The following is a 21,775-nucleotide window of genomic DNA, read 5'->3' on the forward strand; positions in this document are numbered from 1 at the left end:
GTGCTGCGGGGTTCGGGCCTCGGGCCTGCGCTAGGGCACGCTGCGGGTCGGGAAGCGGCGTGCCTGCTCTTTGCGCGCTCTGTACTTGGGGAACTGTACGGCTGAAGGCCTCTCTGGCTTAACCCCCCTCGGCTCCTCGGGGTAGTGGTCGCGGCACCGAGCTGCCGGAATTCTAGAAATACTGGGAGGATGCTGTCAGGGCTAGGGTTTGGGTTTTGGGCGGTGCTGCGTGGAGACAGGAGCTGAAATCGGAGATCCTTCTGGGTCCCTTTCAGCTTGGGATATTCTTTGTGCAAACGTATGTTCAGTGTGATGCAGTTATTGTGGAGATGTGTGGTTGTGGGAAAGCCTTGTTCGGCAGCAGTGGTGACTTCTTTCTTCTGGGGGAGTGGGCTTTCAGTTCCAGCTGAAGAAACAAACTGATCTACATGTGCTTCGCCATCCATTGGAAGAATGACAGATGACAAAGATGTGCTTCGAGATGTGTGGTTTGGGCGCATACCGACCTGCTTCACTCTGTATCAGGATGAGATAACTGAGAGGGAAGCTGAGCCTTATTATGTGAGTATAACCATGGTGGTCGTGAACGATCTGATCCCATGGTTCTGTTTCCTTCATTTAGGTTCGTTACACACACTGTAGAACTGTAGAAAAGGCTTTTTTCTTCATATTCCCAGAACCTTCTGGGAGTACCTTGCGACCGTGCTGTGCAAATCATTTTTCTTCTCAGTAAGTTAAAAACTTAGATTTGTTTTACCAATGAGATTGAGTTATAATGGGTAATTAAGATCTTGAAAAACTTAAGAGAAAGTTCAGCGAATAATTAAATGGAAGGTAGAGGCTGTATGTACAAACTCACCATGAGTTTGTTCTTGAAGATTTTTCAGAAGAGAGGAGAGCACTTGTATATTGCTTACTGCACAGGTAACTTCAGTTAGAGCTTTGTGCTATCTTAAACACAACATTAGTCACATAACGTCATTTCATAAACACTGACTGCAGTTTTTCTTTCATGGATAACTTCTGTGTGTTTTCTTTAAATGCTAGTAGGTTTGAGAGATCTAGTAGAAAAAGGATGTCTTATCAGACTGGACTGATAGCTGATGATACAGATAAGGACGGTGGATGTGTTTGAGTTGTAAGCTGAAGTGCTTTATGTAATCACGTGACTGTTAGTTTGCAGAGTGCTCTGCAGTTTTCATCCTTGCTGCATCTTATAGACATTTGATTGATAGGGGAAGTTAGCTGGTTCAGTGGAACTCGATTTTGGAAAGTAACAAGTATGTGGGAAGAAAAAAATCTTGTATTGAGTTTGTGATTCCAAAATCCTTCTATCTTGTCATATTTCATTCCATGCTTTATAGAAGATACTACTGGATAAAACAGTATTTAATTTATAGCATTTCTATTTAGTCAGTTATTGATACACCTGTGTGCTTAATGTGTTTTTGAAACCTAATAAATCATTAATGCTCTTCATTCAGGAATAATAGTGCTTAGCTCTCTATGCCTTAGTTGCACCATTGGTGAAAAAGAAGTACTTTTACCTCTCAACTGTTTGCCAAATGCATTTGAACTATTGAGCAGTCTGACTTAAAACTCTTTAAAATATACATGTACTTCTAATGTAACTCTCATACAGTATGCACAAGTTTTAATATTGAGACACGCAGTCTTAATCAGTTTAACATCAGTCTGAAACCCTAAAGCCATGTTAACTTCTGTGTGGTAAACTTCCTAATCCTAAGAGATGGCAGTGTCTCTTACTATACTTTGAGCTTGTGCAGAAAATGTCAAGGCTTAACATTCTGCAAAATGTAGTTACTAACAGATAATAATTCTCAAATTTTAGGGTCTCCATTTTGCAGATTGTGTTGGAGCTGATAACGTAGCTTTACTTCTGGAGGGAACCAAGGATCCATTTTAAGATTTTACATCATGGTTGAGTTCTCGTAATTTCAACTTGCTTCTGCATTAATATGTTGGTTCCAATCTGGAGTATGTTTCTGAAGATCTTTTTTTTTTCTCTTTTTTTTTCCCCACTTACAGTGCCCAGCTTTCTAGCACAGAATGGTTTCAGAGCCCCCAGGCTGAGCCTTTTTCCCACAAAGTTGAAGATATACTTTGGGCCTGAGATCAGTCTGCATTAGCTGCTAATCGATATTCAATTTATGGGATAAAAATGAGGCTGAATTGAAACAACCCTCTCCAAGCATATTTAGCAACATTCCCAGCACTTGACACCAGGTTTTCTGCTTTTCACATCTCCTGTTATCACACCTCAGTGCTTGTTGAAGTAGATATAACCTCTGTGTTCCAGTCTGTTTTCTGTAAATGGAAAGGAAATACTGGTGTCACAGTGTTAAGAGGAAAACAGCTTCTGCTCTGATGAACTTGCTTTATGAAGATGAGAAGACATAGATCTGAAGAGCTGAGGGGTTAGAAAAATAACCCAGAATCTCTGCAGTTCATTTCAGTTTGAGTGGTGTAGTTGGATACCCTATTTAGTCACGTCTGCTAGATACATTAGCACGGCACAGGGGTGATATATGCATGTAACACAACGTGGCATTGTATAGGAATAGCAGAGTTAATTTAAAAAGATTTTGTTCATCGTTTTGGAAAGTAGTGACGTCAAGACTCAGCTGCTCAAGTAAGGCACTGTATTATTTTCTACCAGGTATGTCTCTGCAGAGTTACACTGCAAATAGATATGTCAATAGATACGTTTCTTTAAAATGGAGCTTACATTTGGAGTGGAAGTGTAGTTAACAACATCTAGGTTGAACTGCCTTTATTGCTGGATGATCTGCTTTTTTCCTCAGTCCTCAAAATGGCTACAATATTGATTTTAAAGTAGTTTACAGTTTGTCATGGTGCAGTGAAGAAGTCAGAAGCAGCACATGCTGGAAGCAGAGTACTCATTGGCTGAGATTCATTAGGTGTGAAGAACAAAATAAGTAAGGCAGTCATAGCATGGTACTTGACACAGGGGACTAACTTTTGCTGGATCTTTATGCTTACCAACTGTGAAAAGAGTTGTCCTATTAAAATGTCTGTAACGGTGAGCAATGTAAAGCCACTCTGGCTTAGGTTGCTGTATTTCTTTATCCTGGATGCATTGGTGATCAAACCAGTCCGCTTCCTGTTAAATCTGGATTTTCTGCATTTTACAATGTTTTGCATGCTGCAAAATGGTGTGTTGTTGTTGTGATTTGGTTTTTTTTTGTTGTGTGTTTTTGGTTTTTGTTTTTAATGCAGCTCAGGTATTCTTTCTATATGAGGAATATATTGCAAGCATTTACTTAAGCATTAGGAATTGTTGCATTTTATTTAACCAGGAATGCCTTCTGTAGAGGTTGTTGCTATTAAATGCTGTAGCAGTACATGATGTGCAAAAGGAAGGCATTGCAGTTTGTGTAATTTGGTAGATGGCATGTACTAAACTATAAGCATTCATTTTACCTTGTAACGGTTTTGACGTTCTGTTTTTTCTTAATTTAATGAGAACTCGCTATTTCAGTTTTCTTTTTTTCCCTCAACAGTTTTCTTTTGTTATTTTGATTTAAACTGAGATTATATCATAGAATAATCATAGACTGGCCTGGGTTGAAAAGGACCACAATGATCACCTAGTTTCAACCCCCCTGCTATGTGCAGGGTTGCCAACCACTACACCAGGCTGTCCAGAACCACATCCAGCCTGGCCTTGAAAATACTTCAAGAAGCATCAGTAGTAATGAATAACAGTGGAAAACCAAATGTTTATTTTTCCATAAGTATGTAAAATCTTTTTTTTTTATTCCTTAGCCATGTTTTATTATTAATTGGGAAGTAAGATTAACTGTACAGGGTGTAACAATTCATTTAAAATGTCTGAAGCAAAGCAAAATCTTCTTTTGCAGTGAGGTTAATCTTTTCTCATTAGATACTGAAATGCTTACAGACTGTCCAGTGCAACTGTCAATTTACTGACTGATGTAGTCTGTTTGACCTTTGTTATTGAGCACAGCACTGTATTTTTAAGGGGAATGTGATTGGGGGTGCAGGTTTAAAAAAAGAAATAAAACTGTACTCAGTGTTCCATTTTTGGGGAGTACATAACATTACAGCAGAGAGGAAAAAAGTAATACATGGGAAAGCTGTAAGATGATGTCTTATTTCAAATGAAAAAGTACTGACACTTTTCTTGGTAGTTTGAAACCATTGCCATTTCTCCTATGAGAGTGTATCACAGAATCACAGAATGGCCAGGGTTGGAAGGGACCTCAAGGATCATGAATCTCCAACCCCCCTGCCACATGCAGGGCCACCAACCTCCCCATTTAATACTAGACCAGAGTAGATTTAAATTAGATGTAAGAAAGAAATCTTCTACTCCAAGAGCGGTGAGGCACTGGCACAGCTGCCCAGAGAAGCTGTGGTGCCCCATCCTGGAGGTGCTCAAGGCCAGGTTGGATGGGGCTCTGAGCAGCTGAGCTGAGGGGAGGCAGCCCTCCTGTGGCACAGGGTTGGAATTGCATGGGCTTTAAGTTCCCATCTACCACAAATGGTTCTATGGTTCTTCATGATTTTAGTAGCTGGTCAAGTTAAATACTGAAAGAATTATAAATTGCTCTTGATTTGCCATTCAACATGTTAGCTAAGGCTAAGAAAACAGAATTTGCCACCTATTGAAAATACAAAATGCACTCGCAAACCAAACTCCGAGCAACTGATTTCAGTTATGTTTTTGTTTTGTTTTTAATTTATTTTGTAGTAATTTTGATTTTGGAATGTTAGCTGATACACACTCACTTGTTAAATTCAGTATGAAGCTTGAACATGTATTTTTATCTGCTTGTATGAAAAAGTTACCTTTGTTCTTTGACTTGCTGGAATAGGGAAAAGCAGAAATTAGTTTCTAGTCCTCTGCCTCCCATTACATGAAAAGAATTAAGCACTTGTTTTAACTTTTTTTTTTTGTTAGACTACTGGGTACTATTATATAACTTTTAAGTGCATAGTTTTGTAGCTTTTCATTAACCATTAATAAGAAAACTGTCAAAAAGAAATCTTCTAAAGGGAAAAAATAGAATGCTGAATTTTGGTTATGGAAGCCTGTAACTTACAGCTTTTTATTTATTTAGTAATTTTTACATGTACTTAAAGGATGTGTTGGTTTTTGTTCTTTTTTTCAGCTACTTTTGCCAAGAATAAGCTACTTGACGCTGGTAACAGACAAAGTGAAGAAACACTTCCAGAAAGTTATGAGACAAGAGGAAGTTAATGAGATCTGGTTTGAATATGAAGGTACGCCACTGAAATGGTGAGTTTAAGTTTGTGCCTTTACTCAGTTCATTGTGTGGAGACTTTATGAGTTTAGCGCAGTGCCGATACTTCTCCTAACTTAACCACTTCATTGGGTTTCAGAGAAGGCAAAAGAGAAGGAAGATCGGGAAGATGTTGATTGGAGGAAAACCTGAAGAAGGTTTAATGTTGAGCATAATACTGATGATTCTGCTTGTACTTTATGTATAAAAGAGAGGCTGTGCTGCACCTGTTTTTGTTCTTCTCATTGTAATATGAAATGCCTGTATTTTTGGCCTTACTGTCTCTTGCTGTAGGATTACCAAAGAAATCTGTTCAGTTTATTCTGCATTTTTAAGACACCTGAAATCTCTGGAAATAATACTTTTTTTTTCTGTGTTAATGTGAATTAGATTTTCTGCTCGCAGGCAATAAGACGTGCATAAACTTACTTTCCACTCGTGTGATATGCATTTGTGCTTAAAAACAGATAATTTTATGTGTAGACTTCTATTGAATTCGGTTCAACTTAATTGAAATAATTACTTGTGATTCTGTTATTATTGTGTTACGTGGTCTGTGAAAAATACATTTTTTTTCCTAAGGGTTTGGAGAATCACACTGATACAGTCTTATTTGATTAGTTTTTGAGTACTTTATACCAGCATTTTTAGTGTGATTTTTTTTTTCATTTTTTCTGCTTGAGTTAAAAAAAAAAAACACTGAGAGCTGCGGTGTTTTCTAGGCTCTGTTTTGTTGTAGCTTCTTTAAATTGGCTGTCAAAAGTAAAACTGAACACTTTATTACTGTGAATGTAGCATGGAATGTCTTGTGATTAGCAAACGTTACATCACTGAGTAGTGAAACACTGGAACGGGCTGCCCAGAGGGGTGGTGAATGTCTCCATGAGTGGTGCATCCAGAGGCAAGCTGGAAAGGGCTCTTGAGCAACCTGATCTAGCTGCAGGCGTCCCTGTTCATTGCAAGAGGAGTTGGAAGGGACCTTTAAAGGTCATCTAGTCTAACTCAAATATTTGATTCTGTGATTGATTGTAGTATTTCTAATTACTTAGCTACACTGTAAAGTCATTTTTCTTGCAATCTGCTTTGTGTAATACTTGGCTGGGATACAGTGTATGTCTTTTCAGCTGCAGCTCTTCAGTTTTGCAGTGAGTACTGAATAAATTTCAAACAGTTTCAAATTCATGCTCTGCTGTACTCAAACCAAGATCTTGGAAGAGAGTGCAAGTCTTCCTGTTTGGAGTTCCAGGTGCTGCCTGAGGCCTCCTATCAGATTGTTGGGCCACAGGAAGATGAGTTCCTTCCCTGCAGGTGTGTTCTGGGGGAAGGTCTGTATATAAGGAGTTGCCAGAAGAGGTCAGCAGACTCCATAGCAGTATAGATTAAAATTGCAGTGTATCAAATACTCTCAGACACCCTGCAGTTAGAGGAGCTTAAACCTATAACTACATTGAAGGAAATGCTGGCAGAATCTGCTTACTGGATTTGGAAAGTAGTCTCCCAAGCTGGGAAAGGGCTAGAAACTTCTGTTGGTGGGAGGAAAGCTCCTTCTTCACCTGCGTTTCTGTAATTCATTTCTCATTTTAAGATCTCTCTTGTAGCTTTGCCACTAGCTTTCTATCCATGTCCATTAATTTCTCATTGAGTGTGGGTTGTTATTTACAGCCCTTATGCTCATAGTTGATAGCCACCAGACCAGGCAACCTGATGCTTTTGCCCCGCTTAGGCATTTCCCATCTCTCCCTTGCAGACCTTTATCCTAAAGGAGTGTCCTGTGATTGTAAAAACTAAAATCCTCTTGCCACACGAGTTGCACAACCAGTTACTGACATGCATTTGTCTCCCTTGAATATTTCTCTTTCGTGAACCTGTGGGCATGGCACCTAGCCCCTGAAGTTGTTTCACTTTTAATACATTCAAGATTCCCCTCTTCAGCAATTACCACTTGCACCCGTGTGGATGAACAGCAGGGACTAGTTGTCCAAGTTCAGACAACCTACTAGTCTGCTTGCCAAGAAGTTGCAGATAAACCTTCCTGTGAAGTAGGCAGGTGGAGATTGAGTCCCATCTAGGACTGGGAGTAGGAGTAGTGAATCTCCTATCACTATTACTGCTTTCTATTTGGTGTGGTTGTGCTGTTCAGGCTGCTCTGCAGTTTCCTTGGAACTTTCAACCTTCTGCCACTGGAGCACTAAGTGCAAGTGGAGGCAAGGCCTGGTTTTTGTTACCAGAGCTCATACCCTCTTGTCTTCCTCACGTTGCGAGTCTCCATTTGGTGCTCCAGTGACTGCAGACCCACCTGTGCAGCTGAGCATTCAGGGTCTCATCTCTGCAAAGCCTTGGTGAAGATGCCATCAGTGGCCTATCTTCCCTGACACTGAGTGGTCTGCTGGCCTCCCATAGCTCAGCTTATTGACAGCTCTTCCTCCATCAACACATCCCTTCTGTAGGCAATGCCAACACCTTTGCCTCCTCTAGCCCTCAGGAGAGATCGCAAGCACTCTTGGCAGCTTGAGACCTCTCAGCTGCCCAAGCTGAGTGGAAGCATCTGATACACCAAGGGAACTTTATTCAGTGGATTCTGGGGGAGGGCACCATGTAGGTTGTGACCGTTATTGTGTGCAATTGCTCAACTTCAGTGGAGTTTCTGTCCTCGTTCTGTGAATTATGCTCAAGGCCTGGCAGTTGTGTGGGACATCTGTGGTACCAGTGGAATGGATGCTTTACCCTGCCCAGTTAGGAACTGGCTAAAGACAGAGGGCCAGAGCACCATTGATCAGTACCCATCTGTCACTTTCAAAAGGACTTAAAGTTCTTAAAATTGTGTTTTCAAGGGCATCTCTCACACCTTGAAACCACCTTCTGTGTAATAACAAAAGCAGTATTAAATAGAGAATGGCTAGAAGTCAGTGCTGTTATGCTTCTATAGACTGAAGGCTTTCCCAAACCAGTCATTATTCTAGCTACATTTTTTTTAATGAGACTTTTGGTCTCTAAGACATTTTCTTTGTATTCCTTCCCCCACTCCCTTTTTTTCCTTTTTCTTTTAGAAATTATAGTTGAGAAATTATAGTCTTCAGTTTAGACCAGTTTGATTTTCCCCAATCCCATGTGTTGGGGTTGAGGGGAAACAAGTTCTATTTTTGATTTTTATTTTTGGGATTTTTCTGTGTGTGAGGGGGGAGGGGATGGCGGGTGTTAAATAATACTTCTGTGGAGTCCCTTTGCTGCTGTTCTGTTTTTTTTCTATTCTTTAGTGGTAGCAAATCTTTAAAGTCATACTTGGTTTTTGAATTATTATTTTTTAGTTACTGTTACTGTTGGTTCCTGAGAGCATCTGCATATTTCTTTAGTTGCAATGAACGTTTTTCAAATAAAGGTTCAGAAACAACATTACAACAGTACTGCTGGATGCAACATTTTTAATGAGGGAATACTGATCCTTGACACAAGGCAGATGCACTCTTAAGAATGGAGTTTGAAGGAATGTTACTCCTTTTCATCCCATTTACAAATTGACAAGTCATCTTTTATTCCCTTCTTTATTACCTTCTTAATGCCTCTCTTAATTCTCTGTCTTGATTAAGAAATACAGCATTATTATGAAGGAAATACAAAGAATAGTTTTGGTCTTATGTAGCATGTTATTAATTACAGACTCTTAAAAAATATGCTTCTAACTGCATCTCAAAAATAAATGAAATACAGCATTATGTACAGGCATTACTTAAGGCTTCTGTGGGCTTCAGATTAAATGCCAGTACGCAAACTGGAATTTGAGGAAGGAAGAATCTTACCTGTCATTACTGAATTACTCCTGTTGTGAACCTTACTCATAATGTAAGACTTCATTTCAGAACAGAAAATGATTTTTCTCACAGTCTGCTGTCATCTCCAGTCTCAGGTGTTCAGCTGCGAACAAAGTGATTTCAGGGCTGACCTCTTCAAAATGAGAAGCATATATATTTATATATTTAAGCTGGAATAGGCTCCCTAGGGAGGTGGTTGACTCACCATCCCTGATATGTTTAAAAACCTTTTGGATGTGGTGCTCAGGGACATTATTTAGCAGAGGGTTGTTAGTTAGGGTAGTATGGTTGGGTTGTGGTTGCACTTGATGATCAAGAAGGTCTTTTCCAACCTTAATGATTCTATGATGCTATATAATCTATACAAAGCACAAGGATTTCACTTAAACTTGATTATGTTTATTTTGTTATCTGTGCTTGATAGAAAATAGATGTAGGCCAGTAATGGTGCGGTGTCTTTTGTAGCTCTACATATATAATTACATACATACATATATATATAACTTGGAAGGTTTTTTTCATGTTCATATAATTATCAAACGAAATCTGATTTTTTTCTAATGTATCTACAAAAGCACTTTTGCTGAAACCCTGCTGAAGAACTCAATACATGATTGGCAGTTAATAAAATGTCTTAGTGATAAAGCTCAAGTTTTTACCACTGAATCTGGATAAATCTGAACATATATGTTATCTGTATGCTTTGTACCCCCCCAAATCCCTCCCATAAGGAGAGAACTAGTTCTAGATCTTGGTATATTTCCCTTATTTTCTTAAGAAGTTCCAAATGCAATAGATAAATTCAAGAATTGTGCCCTTTTTTAAAGTTTTGCTGTTGTGTTTCTGGCATAGTTTTACATGGATTTACCAGTAGAGGGTGCCAAAGCCCTGTTTATGACAGCTTAGAAGTGAGAGAATTGGCTTCTCACAGGTGCCTTTAGGGTAATATTCTGTTACTGCTTTTCTGAACTTTTGAAACTCATTCTTGCTTGACTTGCGTTCTCTGTTCAATCCTTTTTAATTTATTGGAGCTGCTGAGTTTACAACTAAGTGTGTTTATCTTTGTAAGATCAGGAAACTAATGAGGCCTTTTCAATTTGTTGTATTTTTTTTTTCTTTTGAAAGAAAAGAGAACAGAGCTTTTCAAAATAGCTGGAAGTTTTATGTATGTGATATATGTAATTTGCATTGCTGGAGACTGCATCTTCTAATGAATTTAAAAGGGATGAAGTTACCAGACAAAAATGAATATTTGGAGAGGGCAGATTTGTATGTGTTCTCCAGTTGAGAATACCATTGAAATTCAAAACTCTAATCTAGTTTTCCTCCCCTTGATTTGATAGTAAAGATGAAGAGATCACCATTTGTTTTTCCTTTTCATCTTTTCTACAGATAAATCATTTAGTTTTTCAAATGTCTGAACAAGTTCTGTCAGAATGACTAATGTTAATGTTGAGCTTCCTAACTGAAAATACTATTCGGAAGGGTTTCACAGGGCAGCTGTAGGCTGCTTATGCACTTGTAATGCTAGAAATGTTTTATGGGCATAGCATTAAGACGACTGGTTTTGAATATGTGAATATGTGAATTCCAGGCCTGATTTTTACTGTGAACTGTAAGTCAATTATACCTGTTTATGTAAACTTTTTCTCTGAATAAACAAAAATGAACTCGAACTGTGGAAAGAAAGCAGCTAATTTATTTATGTAGATATTCTAACTGTTGTATGTAGAATTAAATGCACAGTTTCTATGTTCATTTAATCTTTTAATTTTCTAGGCATTACCCAATTGGTTTGCTGTTTGATTTGCACGCATCAAATACAGCCCTTCCTTGGAGCATCACAGTGCATTTCAAGGTAAAATTGAAATACACCTTAGATTAAGAACAACTGAGCACAGGATTACATGAAATTCAGAAGTTACGAAAAATGTTCATAATTGTTCTTATTTTACAAACAGGTAGATGGTTGGACTTTCTGATGAGAATGTTTGTTCCTCAGGAAACAGCTAAAATTTCATGAAAATCTACAGTTTTTTTCCATGAGCTTGTGTGTGCTTTCAAAATGACCTTTTAAAAACGATTCTGTTATAATCTGAAAATCCCAAATTGTTTTTCAAGTTAAGTTATGAGATTGCATCAGTGCAGTTGAGTGGATAAAAAGGAAGAACTTTCTGTAACATTTTTAATTCAGTCAATTCAAGTTGACTGAAGACTTGGAAGATTAAGAAGTGCTCATCCCTTTGGGCACATTAACATAGATATGAGATACTGCAGAAATCCTTGAAGTCAGGGAGTTGCTGTCATTCTTTGAAGTTGTACTTCATGTGGGTCCCCCTGAGAGAACTGAGTGAAATGGGTTTGGTCTTGTGACAGTTTAGTCACAGGAGAGACGTTACTTTGATTACGCATTGTAAAACCATTAGGTATGACTTCATGGCACTACTGATCTTTGCTCAGAAAAGTACTTGTGCCAGATTCTTTCATGCTCTGAAATGCATTGAGAAGGTGGTGCCAGGTATGTTTTGAAGTGAGAAGCACAAGCAGAAATCATTATTTTTAACTATGAAATGTTGGTTTGTTGTTGTTGTAAAGTATAAAAGAGACAATAAAATAGGAAAATGTACAAAGGAAAGCACTAAATTAATAAGCTTGACTTCAGTGTGTGAGATTTGAGCATACTGGAGGCATACCGGGAAGCAGCGTTATTGAATGTTTTCATTCAAACTATTCCTCTCTTTTGTAAATGATCTTTCTAGTAGCAGTAGTGTGATTTATTTTTGAAGTATACACTGGAATTGTGTTTTCTTATGATGAATAATTGTTCTTAGGATATATAATTTTGCATGTTGAAACATTGAAAGTGAATGAATGTAAAGAAAGAGATGTTTTTGAAACGATTATAATTGCTACACTTTTGATATATGTCAAAGAGGGGTGGGGTAAAGAAACTTCCAAGCTGTTTTGAAGAAACTGTAGGGTGTATAGTTTCATAGATTGTGATTTAATTGTTGCACATCCTGAGAGCACTGGAAGACTAACAGTAACAAGGAGAGGATGTTGCCATCCTGAAGTAGAACTGCCTTGAGAAATGAATTGCAGCACCGCAATGAATTTCAGTTTCATGTACTAATGAAAGCTGATTTCAACTGTCCTTGTATTGCTTCTTGCCCAGAGATCAGCTAATTTGAGTTTTTCTCAAAGGGATGCATGAAAGATCAGTGGAAATAATTTACTGCTAAAGAAGTATTATTTTAGAAGTTTTTCTAACTTAGTTTTTAAAAACGTAACACCTTGGATTAAGCACCTGCTTAATCTCTTTTCTTGTTTTTGATGTAACTTGAAAGCTTGTTTAAATTAGCCCACCTTAATGCTTACAGTAAAACATAACCAGAATGTATCAAAGTATGTCAAAATGTTGATGGCATTTTCATGTGTTTTAATTCTTTACAGTTTAAAGAGTCTAGGGGATTGCTGCCTGGATTATTCTTTTCATCTGTGTGTAGTTACTCTTCAAAGAACCATATATTTTATTTATTTTAGCTACTGTTAGATTTTTCCATGCTTTAATTTTTGCTGTCATGGCTTTTCATTTCTTTTACAAAAGTATGCAGTCAAATAAAGAACAAAAATATTCCTTGTTGAAGAAACAATTTATTTGTGTCTGCTACTGGTATGCAACAAGACATCATTGATTTATATCTCTACTAAAACTGAACTGTAGTTGCCTTAGTCATAGTTGATGTACCTGAACAGAGTATTAACATCTGAGAATCCTGTGATACTGTAGTCTAGGAAGTTGCTTCTGTTACCAAGTTGTGGCTTTATGGAGAAGAGGGAAACTTTTATCCTTTTCCATTAAGTTCAGCATGCATAGCATTATGTATGTTCTCAGTGTGGTAACCAGCTCTCTGGATTTTGAGTAGTTGGCAGGAGGTGATGAACTGCTCTGGAAATGCTGTCTCTAGAAGAGGTTGGTAAATCAGATATGCCAGGTGAAAGGCAAACAACTTTCCTCTGCTGAAGCCCTTACCTGCTGGCCCTTGCTTTTCCACACACCACCTATTGTAGAGAAGCTCCATCTGCTTTTGTATAGCATCAGCTGTCTTCCATTCTTGGTTTTGTTAATTCAAAATAGAGTCTGGACTGAAAAAGAAGTGCTTTGCCATGTAGTACATAAATTATAGAACTGTTAGGAGACATTGTGAAAACCAGTAGTATACATGATGTGTAGGTTTTGTTTTTTTTCTTAAAAAACAAAATTTTCTCAAAGGAAGGACTGCTGATGGTAACTAAACACAAACACATGGACCGTTCCACTGCCTCTGGATATGTTCTTTATGACCTTAATGCTGTATTATTGGTGTAATTTAAAAAAATAATAAAAAAAAAATAAGCCTAATACTGACTGTCACTGTATAAACAGGTGTTTTGTGAACTGGAACTGATACATAAGTCTGGGTGGAATGGAGTTACGAAACCAGACTGATGAAATTTCCTGCTATGGTTTTGGAACAGTTTTATGTGAGAAGTTTCTTAATGCTTCTGTCTGTACAGATGATACTTTCCTCTTTATGACTAAAATTATACTGTAGATATCTACTGATACATGAAGCAAAACCAGCAGTACGTTAGCTTTCTAAGACAATCCTGGTCAACTCTTAATAGCCTGTCTTCTACAGACATAGGACATAGAGGGAATAGGACATCAGTAATAGGAGTATTTCAATTAAAGCTGCCAGTGAGATCTCTTAAAGCTTTTTGCAAATCTCATAGTTGCATAACCACAGGTGACTACCAGCTTGTTTATGATTGTCTGTTTCTTCAGGGAACTGAGTCAAGTTATTTACATTTCACTATTTCCTGTATAGGCAAGTAGAACTTAAAAACAAACGAGAATGTGTTACGTATTTAACTGCAAAACTTTCTTCTTCTGTGCCCTGTTTTATATAAGTGAGGATATCATATTTTATGTTGGCAGTCTGATGTAAGTAAAATTTAGTATGTCTCTAGTAGGTGTAGCCGTGTTGTTATATGTTACCTCTTCTGTGCTCAAGTTTTTCAGCTTCTACTCGCAGTCCTGAATAGAAATGTGCCAGTGTTTTTCATCTGAAGGAAAAGAGACAGCGCCAAGATCATGGGAATGTCTTCCAGTGTCTTACCACTTACAAGCTGGGAAAGTGAATTCTTACACCTTTGTACTTTCTACTAGTTCAGCTTCTTTTGATCAGTTTTAAATATCTCCTTGCTGTTCTGTAAACCACAGTGTATCTTAAAACACATTCCCAAGGAGTGACATTTGCTGTCTTTTGAAATTCATTGAAGGAAAATCAGCATGGAGATCTTTGTCTGTGGGAAAACTTGAATATCTGACCTGGCAGTTCAATACTTAGACACGTGTAACGAAATAGTTCTTGAATTTGTTGTTTTCTCAAAGCTAGCTAAACCTTAAACTTTAAACTGTGGAAGTCAGTTTGTAGGTTCCCATATTACTTGGCTTAGGTATGTTTGTTCTTTCATCTTTTTTGAGGGATGCTGGTGTCTTGCTTTGAATTCTTGCACGTAAAGAACTTTTTGATCTTGAAATGTAATATTTCTGATTGTTCTTTTCTTTTGGATTGGTTACCAGAATATACTTCATTTGAACAAGTTAGCTAAACTTCTAGAAGTATTTTACAGGCTCTTGCAGATGTCAGCAGGCAAATAACAATCCCAGTAATGTGTTCCATTCATCTTGGAACCCATTAAGCTTAGACGCTCAGCATTGAAGGAGAGAAAGAGAGTGAGCTTTGCTCTGGAAAGAACTTTCATTTCTTGCTCATCTCCTCTGATGTCTTTGTACTTGGCCATACCCATATGAGAAACAAGCTTTATCTATATCCTGTTTTCTAGTCAGCTCTGTGTCCATTGGTCTGAATTAACAGTAGTACTTCTTTGTCAAGTTAGATACCAAACTGTGTGTTCTTTCAGGAGAAAGAAATTGGCAGTCTTCTCTTCCTATTGCACTTGTGGTTTTGGAAGATAATCTTCTTGATGCACAGATCCCAGAGTCAGGGTTTCATGTCATAGAGAAAACACTGTGTGAAATACTAGGCATAGAGAAGGGAAGAATTTGGGGGAAAGATCTTTCCCATATTTGTTAATACTTGAAGGGAGGATGCAGTGAGAATGGAGCCAGTCTTTTTTCGTGGTGCCCAGTGGGTACAGACTGGAACACCAGGAGATACTATTGTGCTGTGCAGATGACAGAACACTGACACAGATTTCTCAGGGAGTCTGTGGAGTCTCCTCCTTGGAGATCTTCAAAATCACCTGGACATGGGCCTGGGCATCCTGCTCTGGGTGTCCCTGATCAAACAGGGGTTGCACTAGATGGACTCAGAGATCCTTGCCAACCCTACCAGTCTGTAATTCAGAAATAGAATCACAGAATGGCCCGGGTTGGAAGGGACCTCAAGGATCATGAAACCCCCCTGCCACATGCAGGGCCACCAACCTCCCCATTTAATAGTAGACCAGGCTGCCCAGGGCCCCATCCAGTCTGGCCTTGAACACCTCCAGGGACGGGGCATCCACAACCTCTCTGGGCAGCCTGTTCCAGCACTTCACTACTCTCTCTGTAAAGAACTTCCCCCTGACGTCCAACCTAAATCCTCCCTCCCTCAACTTAAAACCATTTTCCCTCATCCTGCAGTTATCAACCCTTTCAAAGAGTTGATCCCCCTCCCCTCTGTAGGTCCCCTTTAGGTATTGAAATGCTGAATGCACCCCGCAGCCTTTTTTTCTCCAAGCTGAACAAGCTCAGCTCCCTCAGCCTGTTTTCACAGGGGAGGTGCTCCAGTCCCCTATCATCTTCGTGGCCCTCCTGTGGACCTTCTCCAACTGCTCCCTGTCTTTTTTATACTGGGGGCTCCACACTTGGACACAGTACTCCAGATGGGGCCCTACAAGAGCAGAGTAGAGGGGGACAATTACCTCCCTGTCCCTGCTGGCCACCCCTCTTCTGATGGAGCCCATTTTGATGGAAACTCTAAACTCTCTTCAATAATCTAATGAAGGGGGTACTGTTGTTCTTATCTTTCTAGGTAAGGCTATCCCCAACTCTTTTTCATATTGCTAGCTGTTAAAAGAGGAGGAAAGGTAAGGGTTTCTCCAGTAGAATATTGTTCCTACTGTGACTTGTTAACTCTGTTGTAAAAAAAAAGCCCTTTTTAAAAAAAAATCTCCTATTACATGCATTTCCAAAATGGTTTTGACAGTCCTTCCAAAATCTTCTTTTTTAAACAGCTTATTTCTAATGGGTTAAGAGGAAAGAGACCGTTGTAGAGTAAGAGATGAGAAATAAAAATGTAGAAGTACGTGGCAAGCCCATGTTATAAGGGGAGTACTAATTATGCCACTTTGGTTTGATTCTAGGGGTTGTGCTGTTCAGTGTAGTCAATAAGCAACTGTGAAAAGGGAGTGGATATGGAGGGGATAAAACATGCAGGGTTTTTAAACTTAACAAATCCAAATAACGGATTTGTGATATTAAGTGCTTGTATTTTAAGATGGCAAATGATGCTGTCAATAGCAGAAAAACTACGCCTATACCTATACTTCTGAATAGTTAATATCCAAAGGCGTCTGATTTGTACCTGATCTAACAAGATTAATGCTATACTTTCTTAGTAAATGAATTAGAAAGGTAGTTATCACATGCTGAGTAAAAATTGTACATTTGCAATGTTGAATGCTCTGCTCCAATGCTAATGAAATAAAAAGGACATGGAATCATGTTACGCAGTCTAACAATAAACACGTGTATTAAGTAAAATTGGACAAGGCTTTCCAGCATCTTTGAGAATAAATGTTTGCTGATGACCTGTATGCTGTAATTCATACATGTGGATGATGATAATTGGAGGAAACTTCTCTACATAAACTTCATTGAGAAGTGGTAAGAATTGCTAGAGAATTGAACATATGCTTGAAAGCATATTAAAACACTTTCCTGAATTTGAAAGGTAGGTAAGGGACTAAATACATGCACCTATGTATTGAAATGTTCAAATTGAGGTTGAGCAGTTTAGAGTAATTTCTAGTTTTACAGAAAATTGTTCAACTTTAATTTTTTTTTGAACATTTTTCACTGCTAAACCTTTCTTTCATCAGTAAAAAAAAATAGATGTTATCTTTACTAAGTAGAAAGTTGCAGTCTGTTTCTGTTGTATAAATATAAAGCAGATTAAAATAATCTTTTATTCTTCAACTTCTGAGGTCTGTGATACATTTATTTCTCTTGATCTGTCTTTCTCTTTGTAGAATTTTCCGGAAAAGGATCTTCTGCACTGCCATTCTAAGGATGTGATTGAAGCTCATTTTATGGCTTGTATAAAAGAAGCAGATGCTTTAAAGCACAAAAGTCAAGTCATCAATGAGATGCAAAAAAAGGATCATAAGCAACTGTGGATGGGGTTACAGAATGGTAATACACTGCATCAAATATTAATTATGTTTAGTACTACCATGCTAATAAATATGTTTAAGTAATGTCATGGAAAAGATCTATTTTACTAAAAAAGAACAGTGATTGTATGATAGCCCAAAAGTTAGCTTGGGGTATTCAAGTAACTTGAATTGCGTCATGAATTGAGTTGAGTTACGACTGTTTAAACAAAACAAAACCAGCAACAAAATATTTAGTGTAGTTTTCTGTAACCGATGGTCACACCTGGGTATAAGTGGTGTTCACCTGGAGCTATCTTATATTGTAAAAGAGAAATAGCTCTCCTCTAACTTATGTTTACAAATTGCCATTGATAGGCAATAGATGTGGACTTTGATAAACACATTATAAATAAAATTAATAATTTTACTCCTCCACCCTTGCCAAATTTTAGCTTTTATTCTTGGTATTACTGTGGCTTTCACAAAGGTCTTTCATTGGTGAGCATTGACTTGGAAAAAAATCAGCAAAATAGTTCAGAACAGAACATTATAAAATTAATGCCCTTTCTTTAAACAGAGAGTGTGAATTTATATCACAGCGTGAAACATAACATCATTTCAGCGTCTCTTCCTACTTATCATGGTTCTCAGAGGCCTGTAGGTTGAAAAGTTGTGTATAGGTTTCAGAAGCTACTGGCTGGTAAAATAATTTTCAGTATGTTTTCCTTATCTCTGAAGTTATTAGATAATTACTGGTAGATTTATGGAAGATTTAAGGGTTAACACATTTAACTATGTTGAGATACTAAACAGAATTGACTTCTTCCTCTGTGCAACCTGGTCTAGGGAGCTTGCTTTGGCAGGGGAGTTGGACTAAATGATCTCTAGAGGTCCCTTCCAGCCTCTATGGTTCTGTGATTTTGTGTGTTAAAATTAAATAGAACAGGAAAACCTCTGAATGCAAGAAGTTTTGAGGTATGTGTTTGCTTTAGACAGCAAGGTGTCAAATTATTTTGGATTTGGTATGTTTTTTTAATTAATGTGTGGGTTTTCAAATTTTTTTTTCTTCTTTAATAATTTTGAAGTTTAAGTGCTTACTTGGAAACTCTGGTTTCTGATAGTGATTTAATTGAAGCAGAGTTAGAAATTGAAGGGTTATCTTAACTTGACATTTTGCCTAATAAGATCTTGAGAGTTGCATTACGTACGTGTAAAACGTCTTGGGTAAAAATGCATTTAATCTGCTTCAATTCAAAATACTTCAACTTCTTGTGAGATTGCTTTGTGTAGATATTGATAGCAAACTGACTGATGTAAATTTACAACAATGAGTATATGAGTAAATGAAGTGTTTCTTATGGAGTAAGAATCCATAAGAAAATACATTTCCCTAAAGCCTATATAGTCACAAGTCAATCAAAACTGCATTTTTTTTATATATAATTCTGTAAGAAAACTCTATTCTGATGCAGTAGCATTTGTCTTGCAAGCAGTTCAGTTCAAGAGAAGCAAAATGCTGTGCCAGCATACTTTTCTATATTGAGAACTACTAACTTTACTGAAAATGAAATCCTGTCCCTTAGTCCTGTTGCTGGTATGTTTGCAGCAGCACACTTTGTGCTCTTTATATTAACGCTTGTTACAGTTGAAGCCACAAGATCTCTAATGTGAGTGAACTGTGTTAATGGCAGAACAGATAACTGCACAAAGAAATAGTATGAGTTAAGACTCTTTATTTAAGCAGAAATTATAGAACCTCTAATGGATACCTTCAATATTGTAAAGTAAGAGAACAAGTAGACAGGGTTTTCCTTCTGTACTCATCTCAGACTCTTTTAGTTGATTATTTGTCTATCTTCAGTTCTTGGCAAACTGGATTTTACTGTTGCTTAAGAACAGAGGTTGCTTAGCAAAACTGAACTGTATTTAGGAAGGTTTCACTGTATTTAGTGAGAATTCGCACCTGTGGAATCTGACACCTAAATGTGAAGTTTAAACAATCTTTTGAATACTTTCAAATGCTAATTTTAATTTCTCAGATCTTCATAAAAAAGAAACAAGAAAAGCTTGTGAAACCAAGAAAACTCTTTTTAAGCACGTTATACTTTTCAGAATGTTTTTATAGGCTTTCGTTTGAGATGTAATAATTTTAAATCTCTTTGTGAAAAAAGAAAGAATCACCACAAAAAAGAAAAGAAAGTAGCATTTGCGATAACTGCCTTGTAAATTATGATACATCTACAGGGTTTGTTTCTATGAAACTTCAAAAAATTTCCTTCTTTGCTTAAATATAGGAAGTGTTACTCTGTTTAGTGATCGATTGCAGTGTTTACAGGATATGTTATTTCAGTATTAAACTTGGTTTTTTGGAAAAAGAATCCTTTTTTGCTTTTTTCAGGAAGTGTAATAACCAAATATAATTTGATATAAATATTTCTGCTGAGAAGAAAGTACTAGAGCAGTATGATAAACTAGCATGATAAACTTCTCCAGTGTCCGTAGGCTTCCTAAAAGGGGCATCTACAGAGCTGTGATAGTGAATTTGTAGCTGGTAACAACTGATAGGTATTCCTAACACCTTTTATTTCCCCCCTTCCACTAGTTCTGGTTTTGTATCAGTCTGCTACTAAATTAAGTAGGTAATTTTCTGCCTATTGGTTGAGCTGGTTTTTCTTGTTCCTCAGACTTCAGTTAGTTGAATTTTTTTGTCCTTAAAGCAGATATTTCCTTAGCTAGAGCACTTCTTTGGAACGAGTGCATCTGTGCTGTCCTAATTTTGACTAGTATCATGGATGCCTGAATGTAGTAGGGAAGCAATAAAGGCAGGGTATGTAGCTACATTGACCTCTGCTCCTTTGTAAGAATTGCTGAAATTCCTTGGTCAGAAATGATGGAAAATGTTACTACTGTTCTTGCTATAATAATGTTATGGCTCTTTTTATCATGGGTAAAGAGGATTTTCAAGTGGGTGGCTGTTTCTTCTGGCCTTTTGTGGTAGAAAAATAAAGGCACTCTGCTTTGAAATATTCAGACTGTGGGCCTAATGATGACTTAGGATCAAACAAATGAGATTTCAGTTCTTTTTAGTGTGAGAGCTGTGTTTCTTGCATGGTTCAAAGAATTACCGTCTATAACTTTCAGTATATAATAGTTCTGATAAAAGAAGGTTTTTGGAGTCAGCACAGCTGCTTTTCATCAGATGTGTATAGAGAAGCAGCCATACCCTGAAGTTTTCACAGGCATCCTTTATAGCTGGTAAAAGCTGGACTTGGTGTTTCAGATGCATGAGTGGGTAAAATGAACAGTAAAATCTCATGACCACTTTTAAGACTTCTTTATATTTTATAAAATATAATGAAGTCATTTTGCTGAAAATATTGTGGAAAAAAAATGTAATGCTTATTCATACTGTAGGGTTTGCCTACGATATGAATGTATGGCCATGTTGAATTGTTCTTACTAAAGAAGAAAAGTTCTATGAGCATTCAAAATATGCAATATTTAGTTTTTAAATTCATGTGATATTTTTCTTACCTTACAGACAGAATGGGACCTATGTTTTCTTTATTTCTCAGTTTCTTATTTGAAGCAGTCCTGTGTTGTTGTTGTTTTTTTTTTCATTTAGGACTGTAAGTCATGTATTACTGGGTTATCACATTCAAACTTCAAAATAGGAGCTCCCAGAGAGTGAAACTGTCGTACCTTATCGGTATCTTTTGTGCTGCATGGCTCACAGGTCTGATGTGTATGTGTTTTTTCTTGTAAAGAACCAATGAAAGTTGACGCTATTCTTTACCTCAGACTAAGATGATAAGCATGTGTAGGTAACTGAAGAAATGTCATCATAACTTATCATCTGAAACGTAAATTAGGCAATATATACTTAGAAAACCTTCAAAAAATTAGCAAGAGAATGAATGAACAAGCCCTTAATTTTCACATCACAAAGCCATCGTTTTTTTTCTTCCCTTTATCTCTACCAAAATGTAATGTTCTGTTTGCAGAGATCTGTTTAACTTCAGAAAGACAGAACAACTGTTGTTCTTTGAAAACCTGTGTGTATCGTTTAAGAGGATTAAAAAAAAAGCAGATCATTACCTTTCTGGGCTGGTCATTAAAATTCTCTTGAAGTGCTTATTTTTTCTTATAGTAATTGTCACTAGCTGCTTATTTTGGAGTTAAGAGGGCATAACATACACTGAACAGTGAGACTGCTGGTGCTTGGAA

At 37.4% G+C, this 21,775-nt stretch overlaps 2 protein-coding genes across 2 annotated transcripts in view; one reads left to right on the forward strand and one right to left on the reverse strand.

Moving 5' to 3' along the window:
• PRDM1 (PR/SET domain 1) overlaps positions 1 to 21,775 on the reverse strand; it is a 690,597-nt gene that overhangs the window by 13,675 nt on the left and 655,147 nt on the right.
• The window catches only part of LOC100547360 (autophagy protein 5), a 28,463-nt gene continuing 6,724 nt past the window's right edge, over positions 37 to 21,775 (forward strand). Inside the window, exons 1-4 of the mRNA XM_010707540.3 lie at positions 37 to 561; positions 5,181 to 5,308; positions 10,898 to 10,976; positions 17,423 to 17,585. Of these exons, the coding sequence (XP_010705842.1) occupies positions 454 to 561; positions 5,181 to 5,308; positions 10,898 to 10,976; positions 17,423 to 17,585 (478 nt within the window). The 5' untranslated portion in view covers positions 37 to 453. The remainder of the gene's footprint in view (positions 562 to 5,180; positions 5,309 to 10,897; positions 10,977 to 17,422; positions 17,586 to 21,775) is intronic.

The sequence above is a fragment of the Meleagris gallopavo genome, chromosome 2 (assembly GCF_000146605.3).
Source record: "Meleagris gallopavo isolate NT-WF06-2002-E0010 breed Aviagen turkey brand Nicholas breeding stock chromosome 2, Turkey_5.1, whole genome shotgun sequence".
Taxonomy (NCBI): Eukaryota; Metazoa; Chordata; class Aves; order Galliformes; family Phasianidae; genus Meleagris; species Meleagris gallopavo.